The sequence below is a fragment of the Rhodotorula graminis genome (assembly GCF_001329695.1).
Source record: "Rhodotorula graminis WP1 unplaced genomic scaffold RHOBAscaffold_2, whole genome shotgun sequence".
Lineage (NCBI taxonomy): Eukaryota > Fungi > Basidiomycota > Microbotryomycetes > Sporidiobolales > Sporidiobolaceae > Rhodotorula > Rhodotorula graminis.
The window spans coordinates 483,815-495,340 of record NW_017264929.1 but is presented as its reverse complement, the minus strand read 5'-3'; the positions used below and the strand labels follow the sequence as shown (position 1 = coordinate 495,340).

The window sequence follows — 11,526 nt, the reverse complement described above, 5'->3', positions numbered from 1 at the left end:
AGCGCTTGACTCGCTTTCCCGGACTCGCTTGACGACACTCGCACCTGCAACTGTGACACTCTCTTTCTGTGCCTGCGTCTCGCGTTCACGCCGCTCGCCGTGTCGAGAGAGAAGCTCGTCCAAGTTCATCAGCTCCTCGTGGCTCCCTCCCTCTCGTCGTCGGCTCTCTCCTCGAAGAGAGCCGCACTATGCTCAATGCTGCCGAGAAAGCTCTTCGCAAGCTCGTCAGGGAGCAGCAAGGGCTCAACCCGTCGCAGGTCACCGAGCTCGACGGTGTTCCCTCGTCGACCGAGTTCGCTCGTTTTGTCGCCGGCAACCGGCCGGTCGTGATGCGCGGCGCAGGTCGACAGCTTCAAGTTCCGGCACTCGACCGCTGGACGGACGACTACCTCGTCGAGACGCTTGCCGAGCGCGAGCTCGAGATTTCTGCGACCCCGCACGGGTGCGGCGCTCCTCGTCCAGCGCGTCTCCTGCACTGTCGAAACCTTTCCTGACCCGTCCTGCTGCCTGCAGAAACGCCGACGCGATCGTCGACGGCGCGTTTGTCGAGCCTGCAAGTGCGCCCACTTCTCTCTCCTCGTCTCTTCGTCGCCGCTGACTTGCCTCGAGCAGACGCCAAGATGCCGCTGTCGACGCTGCTCGACCGCCTGTACGAGGAGCAAGACGTTGTCGAGGCGACGACGCCTGTCTTCTACCTTCAGTCGCAGAACGGCAACCTTGCAGGCGAGTACGCGCCGCTGCAGGACGACGTTCTGCCAGACGGTCCAGCTTTCGCTCGCGAGGTCTTCGGTTCGTCCTCGTCTTCATCTCGAGACTCTATCTGGCGCGACCTGAGGCTTTGACCCTCGCAGGACAAGCGCCCGACGTCGCCAACATCTGGGTCGGCGGCCGTCGCAGCAAAACGTCCTTGCACAAGGGTGAGCCTTCCTCTCGCAGTCGTGACGACGTACCCTTCCGTCGAAGCGACTCGCATTGACGACTTGCGCGAGGCAGACCCGTACGAGAACCTCTACCTCGTCGTGCGAGGGAGCAAGACGTTCACGCTTTTCCCGCCGAGCGAGGCGTTCTGCATGCACGGTTCGTCCTCACTCTCTCTCTGGACGAACCTATACTCTTCGTCCTTCTGGGCAGCAGCCGACCAGGTCGGACGAGCAGTTTCTGAACCTCACGCACTGACTTTGTCCTTCCTCTCTCGCCTCCTCTCCCACCTTCTCTCCTTTCTCCCGTCGCTCGGTGCTCCTATCCCGGCACCGCCACTCGCAGAGCAGCCGTTCCCGCACGCAACCTACGTCTTCGACCCGTCGACGTCGTCCTTCTCGATCCGCCGCACGGACCCTCCCCTCTCGCTCCCCTGGATCCCGATCGACCTCGACTCGCCGTCGCTCTCGGCGCACCCTCGGTTCGCCCTCGCGCGCCCACTGCGCGTCACGCTCGCGCCGGGCGACATGCTGTACCTGCCCGCGCTGTGGTTCCACCGTGTCGAGCAGGACGTCGGGCTCGGACCTCCTCGAGCGGCGGCAGAAGCGGGAGCGGCGCGAGGAGGACGAGAGGGGGTCAAGGCGGCGATTGCGGTCAACTGGTGGTTCGATATGGACTACGGTGCGCCGGTGTGGGGCCTGCACGCTCTCGTGCGGCGGCTCACAATGGCGCTCGACGGGCAGGAGGACGACGAGCCGGACAGCGGTGACGAGGACGAGCTGTAGAGCCGACTGCAACCTTCGAGACTTCCTCGGGCACGCTCTCCTGTCCTCTCTCGTACTCTCTGTGACGCTCCCGACCGCTTGCAAAGAGCGCAGACGAGGCTCGAGAGCGAACGACGATCGAGTACAGACTGGACAGCGGGCAAGAGTGCGAACAAGGGGTGGGACGAAGGGGAAGGGAGACAGTCAAGGAAGAACGTGAGAGGAACGAGGAGGGGAAGGACGGGAGAGATCGTCCGGGTCGGCGTGCGAGGGAGAAAGCGAGATGAGAGAGATCCGGGAGGGAAGGGGGAACTGCAACGAGGGGAGAGGGAGAACTCTGAGGGTGTAGACGTGTAGAGTGTAGACGAGGCGAGGAGAGACGACGAGGGAGGAGAGGAAGAGGGCCTGTCGTGCCCGACGAGCCGACGCGAGGAGGTCCGAGCGGGACGGCCGACGAGGTCCAACCGTCGCCGGCACGGGCACGAAGGGACGAGGCTGCGGCGACGGCGCGCTCAGCAGATGACGCAGCCCTTGGACTTCTTCTTCTCGCGCGGCGTCGGGGCCAGGACGGCACGAATCGCCTCGTCAAAGACGTTCTTGAGGCCCTTCTGCGTCAGGGCCGAGCACTCGAGGTACCTGTGTCGTCGGGCGCGCACAGCTTTGTCAGTCCTCGGCTCTCGGCGTGGTAGAGAGAGAAGGGGAAGAGAGAGAAAGAGGACGCACCGCACGGCGGCAATCTCGCGCGCCATGGCGGCCGCCTGCTGGTACGCGATCGGGCTCATGCGCCGCTCGCGCAGCTTGTCGATCGTGTCGCGGTCCTCGCGCAAGTCGAGCTTGGTGCCGACGAGGATGATGGGGATGTTGGGCGCGTGATGGCAGATCTCGGGGTACCACTGCGGCAGGACGGGCGGAATCGCGCGCGAGGGCAAGGTCAGTGTACGACTTGGGGGAAGGAGGGGCCGAGAGAGAGGGGGAGGGGAGACGCACCTTGGTGCGCACGTTCTCAAAGCTGGCCGGGCTGACGATCGAGAAGCAGATGAGGAAGACGTCGGTCTGCGGGTACGACAAGGGCCGCAGGCGGTCGTAGTCCTCCTGGCCGGCCGTGTCCCACAGGCCGAGGTTGACGGGCTTGCCGTCGACCATGACGTTGGCAGAGTAGTTGTCGAACACGGTCGGGATGTACTCGCCCTGCACCGCGTGAGAGGAACAGGTCAGCTTGCGGCTAGTCGAGGAGGGACGAGGAGGGACGAGGCTCGGCGAGTGGCGCTGGGACGCACGGGGAACGCGTTCTGCAGGGTCGAGTACGTCAGTTTGCGGTCCTTGAGCGGGTGTAGGGAAGGGAACGAGGGTGCACCGTGGTGTACGAGATGAGGAGGCACGTCTGGTTGCGCAACGGGCGGGCGAGTCGGCGCGTGCGGTACAGGGCGATTTCGGGCGGGCAAGAGGGACGGTGGATGGGACGCACAGAGTCAGTTATGTGGTCTGGGCACAGGTGCGAGAGGAGGGAGAGGTGGGACGCACCTTGCCGACGGCACCGTCGCCGACGACGACAGCCTTGATCGACTGCATTGGCTGGCGGGAGAAAGACGAGGAGTGGAGGTGGGTCGAGTGCGGCGAAGGAGGGCTCTTGCGGGCTGCTTGAGCTGCTCGAGTCGGCAGAGAGGCAGTCGGGCGCGGTGGGAAGGGGGACAGTCGCTCGAGTGTGCGAGGCGCGAGCGGAGGGCGAGACGGCTCTGGTGGCGGGGACGGCGCGGCGGTGGGGGTTGCTGCTGAGCTCGAAGTGGTGCTGGCGCGGCGGGCTGGACCTGTAGAGGTGGGCGGGCTGGGCGAGAGGCGCGACAGGGGGTTCGTGTCGAGGACGGCGAGGGGTCGAGGTGCGGACGGCACTCGGGGCGCAGAGGCGAGAGGTGGCGCGCGCGGTGGGTGCAGCTGAGCCGACTGGTGGGTGCTGTGCTGCTTGCGAGGCTGGTCGAGCTCCACGAGGGCGAGAGGGATGGAACCCTAAGAGGGACGCGCTCGCGCGCCCGGCCGCTCCTCCGGAGCAGAGACGACCCGTCTCGCCTTTTGTGCTCTCTTGCTTCCTCTCACAGCGACAGAGAGAGCTCATGCAGGTTGTTTCTTTTCACACTCGACTCGAGAGAGAGGGACCCCCCACCCTTTTACGCCGACTTGCCCTTGGTCTCCCTCTGCGCGTCCGCGAGCTTGTCCCAGAACAACGCCTCGGCCTCCTTCCACACGCGCTCCGGCTTGGCCTTGTCGACGTCCTGCGCCGTGATGGGCTTGCCCTGGCGCGGCTCGCGCTCGGCCACCGCCTCGGGCAGCGTCATGAGCGACGGCAGCAGGTCGTTCGAGAAGGCGTCCGACGCCTCGCGCGGCAACAGCGTCGGCAGGTGGTCAATCGACACGACCGTCATCGGCGGACCGACCGTCAGGCTGCGGGCGAGCGCGAGGGTCAGTCGCGGGCGACGGCGACGAGGGAGAGAACGACGAGGGACGAGGGACGCACCCCTCGACATCGACCGTGGGCTTGTCGAACGTCGTGTTGACCGAGTAGATCGGGATCGGGTTGTTCGGGTTGGTCGTGTCGCACGACACGTCGACGACGACGCGCAGGTTGCGCTTGTCGCCGGCCGCCTCGATCGACTCGGGCGCGATGAAGGACGGGATCTTGGACGTGAGGTAGATGCAGTTAACGAACACGTCGGCTGCGGGGCGCACGAGCGAGATGTCAGTCCGTGAGCTCGTGTAGAGAGGAGAGAGAGGGAGAGGGGCGCACCGTCGAGGATCTCCTGGAACGGCCCGCCCTTGGACGTCTCGGCCATGTCCCACTTGGCGATGTTGTCGTCCTCGAAGCCGGCCTCCTTGAAGAAGTCGACGGCGCCACGGCCGCACCGACCGAGCGCGCCGATGACGAGCGCGCGCGGCTTGCGGCCGAGCTTGGCCTCGACGGCGGCGAGCTGGCCCTTGACGTCGGCGATCAAAGCCGCCTCGTTCGGGTAGGGCTTGGTCTCGCCGAGGCGCTCCTTTTCGCCGTTGCTGCCGACCTGCTTGGCGAGGGCGAGGGTGCCGACAGCGGCGCCGGCAAACCCGGCGTGGTAGCCGAACGCGGCGACGCGGCGGCCGTTCTCCTCCTGGAGGAACTCGAGGTCGTACAGCATGCCCGTCGGCTGGCCGGCCTCCCACCGAGTGATGACGTCGATCCAGCCGCCCTGCTGCTTGTAGCAGTGGGCGAACATGATGTGGGCGTGCGGGAGGGCGGTCGTGTCGTTGGGCGGGAGCTCCTTGAGGCCGCAGATGAGCGACGACAGGGGCGCCGACGGCCACGAGTTGTGCTCGACGAGCTTGCAGCCGACCCTGTGACAGGGAGGGGAGGGGGAAGAAGGGTCAGCTCGGTGCGAGGGGACACAGGAGAGGGGCGAGAGTGGACGCACTCCTCGAACTCGGAGTCCTTGAAGATGCGCTGCGGGTCGCGCTCGACGGTGACGGTGAACTTGCCCGAGTCGATGAGCTTCTTGGCGGTGGTCGGAGTGAGCATGGAGCGGTGCTCGAACTCCTTGGTCTCGCAGCGCAGCCAGAGCTGCACACGGTCGCGCGAGAGATGAAAGAGGAGGGAGGAGGGGAGGGGAGGAAAAGGTCAGCGACGAGCCCTCGCGGGAGGGTGCGGCTTGGACAGGTGTGTGCGATGAAAGGTGGTGCTCACGTCGAGAGGAGCCATGGTGTAGTTCGAGGCGGTGGTGGGTGAGAGTGAAAGCGATGAGGTCGTCGCTTGACGTTGACTTGGCGGAACCCGCGGTTCGCGCTCGTCGTCTCGCTCTCTATCTCTCGGCCGGGCACTCTGCTGTGCGGGTACACGGCGAGGTACAGCGGCACGTCGCACACCGCTGCCCGTCGTCGCCCTCGCGCCCGTAACCCCGGCGTCGCATCTCCCCCACCTCGACCCGCCTCCTCCTCGTTCCGGCGCACTCTTGTTCGCCCTCGCACTGCTCTGCTCCTGCCCCTGTGCACCTGCTTCGACTCGCCGACATGGCCACAGCCGCCGCCGCTGCCAGTTCGGACGACGACGACGACCAAGACGCGCGCCAACTCGCTCCCCCGCCCTCGTACGCCTCGCTCGCGTCCCCGCTCGTCCCGCAGCAGGCGTTCCACTCTCAGCACGCCGACCACCCTCGCCCCGTCCACCCGGCGTTCGACCACGCGTTCGGCGACACGCTCCTCCCGCGAGGCTGCTTCCTCGTCCGCAACGCCGCGCAGGGCAAGGCCCTCGACCTCCTCAAGCACCGTGTCGACGAGGGCGCGGAGTCCGTCCTCGTCTCTCCCCTTCTCCCTCCAAACGACAAAGAGCTCACCCAGCCTTGCGCTCGCAGGATCGGGCTCCACCCGATCAAGCAGCCGCAGCTCAAGGGCCTGTCGCTTCAGCACTCGGGCTCGAACCAGCTCTTCTTCCTGTCGTGGGACGGTCACCTCGTGTCGGCAGCCGCCAGCCGAGACGTCGACGTTCAAGGTGCGCCCACGTCATCGGCGACCGCAGCGGTTTCGACGACCTGACCCTCTTCCTCGCTGCGCAGACAACCGCCTCGTGCTCACGTTCCCGCACCCGATTACGACCTACCCCTCGCCTCTGTCGCATCCTCCACCCCGGTTCCGCCTCGACGCGTCGACCTCGACCCTGCATGTCCTGTTCATGGCCGACCCGTCCTTCACCGGGCCCGACGACTCGTCCGACTGGCGCGACGACGACTACATCGTCGAGGCCGTGCCGCTCAAGCGCAAGCCCGCCGAGCCACCTCTCTGGGCGACGACGCAGGCCAACCAGATCCTGAGCGCCGTCGGGTCCCGCGCCGTCAACCTCGGAGCTCGAGTCGGCGACCTTCTCGGCCGGCGGTTCTCGCAGCCCGCCTCGCCCAACCTCGACGGCGGCCCGTCGCTGAGACGCAAGCAGTCGGACGAGCTGCCCCTGCCGCCACCGCCACCACCCGACAAGACGCCCGAGAAGGAGGTCCCGCCCGTACCCTCGACCTCGCGTCTCTCCCCTCGTTCCCGCACGTCCACCTCTCCCCTTCCCGCGACACCTCCCGCCGACGACGTCGACTCGGACTCGGACTCGGAGCCGAGCGCGTACCGCCCCGTGCGCGTCGTCCGCCTCGAGCCCAACTGGCGCGACAAGTTCCCGGCCGACGCGCTCCGGGCGGCGCCCAACACGTCGTTCGGCGTCACGCGGTGGCCCTCGTCGGCCAAGGAGCTGCGCATGTGGCGCCGCCGCCAGTGGGACGTCGTGCCCGTCACGGTGCGCCCCGTCCCGTCGAGCTCGACGAGGGTCGCCGACGACGACGGGTACGTCCTCCCGTCGGACGAGGGCAGCGAGCCCAGCAGCGGCGACGGCGTGACGACGTCGCGCAGCGACAGCATGAGCTACTTTGACGGCGTCGAGCCGTCGCCGGGCAGCATCACCGGCGAGTTGTACGGCGGCGCGAGCGAGGAGGAGGACGACGAAGCGGCCGAGATCACGTCGACCGACTTTTCGCCGCTCGCCATGAGCGCCACCGAGGGCATGCCGCCGTCGCCGTCGGGCTCGGCGCTCGGGCAGGCGGGCCAGCTCGCGGGCTTGTCGCTCGGCGGCCTCGAGCCAACGGCGGCGTCGCGCACGAGCGGCGCTTCGCCCTCGCGTCACGCCAGTGCTGTCACCTCTCCCGAAGCGCACCACCCTCTTCCGCTCCCGCCGAGCCCGCCGCTGCCGGGCGTCCCCTTCCCCTCGACCTCGACCTCGACCTCATCTTCGTCCCGCCCTATCACGCCCGAGCCTAGCGCTGCAGCTCTCGCGGCCGCCGAGGACGAGGCCGAGATGCGTACGCCGCGCCCGGACGACCATGCCGGGGCGACGGGCTCGTCGAGCGCGAGTCGGCAGTGGGGGAGGGCCGAGGGGGAGGAGGCGCGAGGAGGGTCCGAGAGCCCACTCGGCGCCAGGGGGAACGGCTCGACGGCAGCGGTGCTCGGCGAGGCGGAGGAGCAGAGCGAGCGCGAGCAGGAGGAGGGATCGGTTGAGGAGGAGCGAGGAGGTCAAAGCGGCGAGCGACTGTCGGACGAGGACGTGCTCGAGGGTCGGCATTGAGGCCTCTGCGCCGTCAAGAAACGCTCTCCTGGTAGCTCTGTGTCGGTGTCGTATTGTTACTCTGTCTCTTCCATCATGGCTGCTCTCAGTCGCCTCATCGCTCCCTCGCTCGTTCTCTCCTGACCTCGAGATTCGAGTCGCTCGTGTTCTTCTCCTTCTTCTCGTCGCGACGCTCAGACACGACGAGTTCACGAGAGAGAGAAGTGGATTACAGAGAGAGACTCGCCGCCGTATGTACGCAAGGGAGAGAAAGAGAACCGAGAAAACAAGGGGAGCCACCGACGAGCGCGCTCAGACCTCCCTCCACTCCATCCTCCGGTCGGCAATCCCGGGCGTCATGACCTCGTACTCGCTCGCGCCGTTGCCGTCGGCGAACGGGTCGGCGAACGGGTCCTCCTCGGGCTCGTGCTCCTGCTGCGCGAGCGGGCCCTTGCCGCGCTCCTCGCGCACCTGCGCCGCGTAGCTCCCGGCCGCGCTGTGCTGCGACGGGCCACGCGACGCGTCCGACGAGTAGTCGTCGTCGGACGAGTAGTCCGAGTAGTCGGACAGCGAGCCGTGGCGGTACGTGTCCTCGGCCGAGCGGGGCTGGATCGGAGGAGGGAGGGCCGAGCTGCAAGTGGGCGAGCGAGGAGGGCAACGAGTGAGTTGGAGGATGCCGGCCGAGGGGAAGACGTGGAGAGAAAGAGCGAGAGGGGGACGCACCCTCCTGTCGGGCCGAACGCGAGGTCCTGCAGATCCGGGTGCACGCCTCCCTGCGGGCCCCGGCTGCTCAAGTGCCGCTCGAGCCTCCTCCTCTGCCGCGACTGGAGCTTGTCGACCTCGCGGTCCTGCATGTCGAACGCCGACAGGCGCGAGCGGATGCTCTGCGTGTCGGCGTCGTCGCGCGCGCCGGCGTCGTGAGGCGTCGCCGACGGCGGGACCGTGAGGCCCTGCTCCTTGGCCATGCGCTTGGCCTCCTCGATCGCCTCGTCATCCGAGTCGAGCTCGGCCGGTTTGGACATGCGGTCGTACATCTGCACGGCGTTGACGATCTGCTCGAGGGAAACGAGGAGGAGGTCAGGTCGGTCGAGACGATGACGGACAGGTCGAACGAGAGAGGGACGGACCTGCTCGTTGGTCGCGATGAGCGTGCCGAGGAAGTCGCCGTCCGAGTCTTGGTCGATGAGCTGGATGTAGCGAATGAGGATCTTGCGGTCGGCCTTTGCCTTCTCGAGGCACTCTTGCACGCGCGCGTTGGTCGTGACCGACTCCTTCTCGCGGTTGACGAGTTGCAGGGCGTTGACGAGGCTGTGGGAGTCAAGCGACGAGACTGTGAGCCCGCACGCTCGACTGGGCTTGAGGGGGAGGAAGAGGGGGGACGCACCGTTGCGCCGCCTGCGTGCCCTGCCCGACCGAGGCCATGATCTTGGGCTTCTCCTGCAAGACGTACCTCGTCGTCAATATCGGTGCTCGACGGCGAGCGCGACGAGGAAGGAGAGAAGCGAGCGACGCACCTGCTCAAAGTTGAACGGCGGCCGCCTCGGCCTCGTCTGCGTGCCCGCGCGCGCCTGCTGCTTCATACGCTCCTTGTCCGCCTTGGCCTTGGCGATGCGCTCCTTCTCGGCCTCGCGGGCACGACTCTCGGCCGCCTTGCGCTCGGCACGAGCGGCCGACTCGCGCTCGTACCGCGCCTGCTGCGCCTCGTACGCCTCGGTCGCCGCGGTACGGGAGGCCTGCAGGGGAGCACTGAGCGTGAGCAACCTTCTCGTCGAGTGGGCGACCCTGCCCTACACAGGAACGACGATGGAGAGAGAGGGGTGACGCACCTGCTTGCCACCTCCGCAGCTCTTGTACAGGCCGGCGACGAGCTGCATCTTGGGGTCGTCCTTGAACTGGATGTACCAGCTGCCGAGGACGCTCATGACCTTCTTCTTGACCTGCGGCTCGGTGTTGGGGTCGCCGGCGAGGACCTTGATGCGCTCGAGAAGGCGCTCGTTGGCGAAAGTCGCTGCAGGAAGGTGAGGCCGTCAGGAACAATGAGGACTCGGCCGCTCTAGGCGAGGCGAATGGATGCGGCGACGCACTCTGGAAGCGAGGACCGCAGTTCTCGACGAGCGCCTTGAGGATGGTGAGCGAGCGCAGCTGCCCGTGGATGTTGCTGTACTTGAGCTGGTCGGGGCGAGCAGGGGGGAGGCGAGAAAGGTCAGTGCCGCATTCGGAAGAGTCCGATAGAGTCTAGGGACGACGCACCTTCTTGCGGATGGCGCGCGAGGCTTCAGTCGGGCTGTGGGCAGGCGAACGAGTCCCCCACATCGACAAGGCGAACGAGGTGAGCGCTGGAAGAAGGACGGCATCGCCGCCGTGACCAGACGCAGAGGAATGAGAGGACGCACCCGGTCATGGGCTGCAGGTTGATGCTCTCGACGAGCTCTGCGATGCCGTCGAGGTCGTCCTCGTCGTACTTGTCGAGGCAGAGGATGTCGATCAGGGCCGAGACGCTCGAGCGGGGCTTCTCGCCGAGGTTGCCGTCCTTGAGCAGGGCGACGCCGGCTTTTGCGGCTGCACGCAGGGCGGGTCGTTGTTGAGCGAGCGAGCGGAGATGTGACGCGGTGGGGAGGTGGGAGCGGAGGGGAGGGAGGACGACGAGGTGAGTACCGTGCGTGGGCGGGTGAGGGCAGTAGAGAGCCGTGTGCGCACCTGCCAACATCATCTTGGGCGGTAGGACTGGGCTGGGTGGACGAGGTGAGCGATGAGGGGAGAGCCTCTCCTCCTCGCGGCGCCAGTCCGTCGGCGGCGCGGGCGATGGTCCACAGTCTCTCGCGCGCTCACGCTCGTTCTCGGGAGAAGAAGAATCTTGCAAGAGACGGTCTAACACGACAACACAGAACCCGCAAAACCCGCAATAACACAACAGCCCTCGCTCAGCAACCGACCTCCTCGCACAGCCGGCTCCTCTCGTGCGCCCGCCCTCCCGAGCCATACCTCGGCGGGCTCGTCGCCTGCCGCACGATGACCGCCCGCTGTCGCAGCGGACCGCGGATCTTGGCGTGCCGCATCATCTCGAACTCGATCGCGAGCTGGAGGAGGTGCCGCGGGTTCGAGATGTACCGCGTCGCCGGCGGCGCAGCTGCGACTGGAGGCGGCGCCGGCTCGCCCGCTGCATTCTGAACGACGGCGAGCACTGGCGACAGGGGCGAGGGCGCGGCGGGCGCGACGGCGGGCACGAGCGGCGGGATGTCGTCCGTCGGCGGCGGGCTCGCGTCGTGCGCCCGCGCACCGGCCGCCGCCTGCGCCGCCGACAGGCTCAGGCCGCGCATCTGCATGCCGAGCGGAGCGACCGCCGCCGCCTCGACCTCGTCGACGATGGCGAGGGCCGCTGTCGGCGCGGCGGGCGGGAAACCTTTGCGCGACGACGACGCTCGCCGCAGCGAGAGCGACAGGACGAACCCGCGCGCCTCGTCGGCCGCATGCGACGGCTCGGCGGCGAGGACGCGGCGACGCTCGGCGGGCCCCCAACCGGGCGGGAGCGTCGCGAGTTCGGGTGCCGGGCCCGACGGGGTCGGGCGAGCCGACGAGAGGTACGTGTCGGGCGTCGGCAGTCGAGGGAGGAGGTCGGGCAGGGTGAGGTTGGGCAGTCGCGAGAGCGAGCGGAGGGATTTGGTGAGGAGGGACGGGCGTGACGAGGGCGAGGTGGCCGAACGAGGGGGAGATGTCGGAGGCGAGGGCGCGACCGTCGCCTGGACGACATCGGGCAGCTCG

General features: G+C 67.6%; 5 protein-coding genes across 5 annotated transcripts; 2 read left to right on the top strand and 3 right to left on the bottom strand.

The window, feature by feature from the left end:
* Positions 1 to 180: 180 nt before the first annotated feature.
* Positions 181 to 1,734, top strand: RHOBADRAFT_33609 (uncharacterized protein). The gene is made up of 6 exons (XM_018413123.1): positions 181 to 442; positions 514 to 557; positions 613 to 789; positions 852 to 917; positions 994 to 1,077; positions 1,264 to 1,734. The coding sequence occupies exons 1-6, from the start codon at positions 189 to 191 to the stop codon at positions 1,701 to 1,703; spliced, it is 1,065 nt and encodes a 354-aa protein (XP_018273496.1). The 5' UTR covers positions 181 to 188; the 3' UTR covers positions 1,704 to 1,734.
* A 460-nt stretch (positions 1,735 to 2,194) lies between these two features.
* On the bottom strand, positions 2,195 to 3,268 carry RHOBADRAFT_33607 (Rac1 GTP binding protein; the record flags this gene model as incomplete). Its single annotated transcript, XM_018413122.1, has 6 exons — positions 3,204 to 3,268; positions 3,037 to 3,063; positions 2,960 to 2,971; positions 2,670 to 2,870; positions 2,406 to 2,575; positions 2,195 to 2,318 (listed from the first exon to the last, which is right to left on the bottom strand). The coding sequence occupies exons 1-6, from the start codon at positions 3,249 to 3,251 to the stop codon at positions 2,195 to 2,197; spliced, it is 582 nt and encodes a 193-aa protein (XP_018273495.1). The 5' UTR covers positions 3,252 to 3,268.
* Positions 3,269 to 3,777: 509 nt separating this feature from the next.
* Positions 3,778 to 5,417, bottom strand: RHOBADRAFT_65986 (uncharacterized protein). The gene is made up of 5 exons (XM_018418839.1): positions 5,383 to 5,417; positions 5,114 to 5,259; positions 4,459 to 5,036; positions 4,189 to 4,387; positions 3,778 to 4,115 (listed from the first exon to the last, which is right to left on the bottom strand). The coding sequence occupies exons 1-5, from the start codon at positions 5,395 to 5,397 to the stop codon at positions 3,842 to 3,844; spliced, it is 1,212 nt and encodes a 403-aa protein (XP_018273494.1). The 5' UTR covers positions 5,398 to 5,417; the 3' UTR covers positions 3,778 to 3,841.
* A 288-nt stretch (positions 5,418 to 5,705) lies between these two features.
* On the top strand, positions 5,706 to 7,860 carry RHOBADRAFT_51297 (uncharacterized protein; the record flags this gene model as incomplete). The annotated part of the gene is made up of 3 exons (XM_018415765.1): positions 5,706 to 5,980; positions 6,047 to 6,183; positions 6,248 to 7,860. The coding sequence occupies 3 exons, from the start codon at positions 5,706 to 5,708 to the stop codon at positions 7,786 to 7,788; spliced, it is 1,953 nt and encodes a 650-aa protein (XP_018273493.1). The 3' UTR covers positions 7,789 to 7,860.
* A 219-nt stretch (positions 7,861 to 8,079) lies between these two features.
* RHOBADRAFT_11940 (uncharacterized protein) lies at positions 8,080 to 10,474 on the bottom strand (the record flags this gene model as incomplete). Its single annotated transcript, XM_018412071.1, has 9 exons — positions 8,080 to 8,398; positions 8,491 to 8,720; positions 8,895 to 9,075; positions 9,152 to 9,204; positions 9,282 to 9,440; positions 9,561 to 9,775; positions 9,852 to 9,936; positions 10,018 to 10,051; positions 10,161 to 10,474. 9 exons carry the CDS (start codon positions 10,472 to 10,474, stop codon positions 8,080 to 8,082), a joined length of 1,590 nt encoding a protein of 529 aa, XP_018273492.1.
* Positions 10,475 to 11,526: the final 1,052 nt, after the last annotated feature.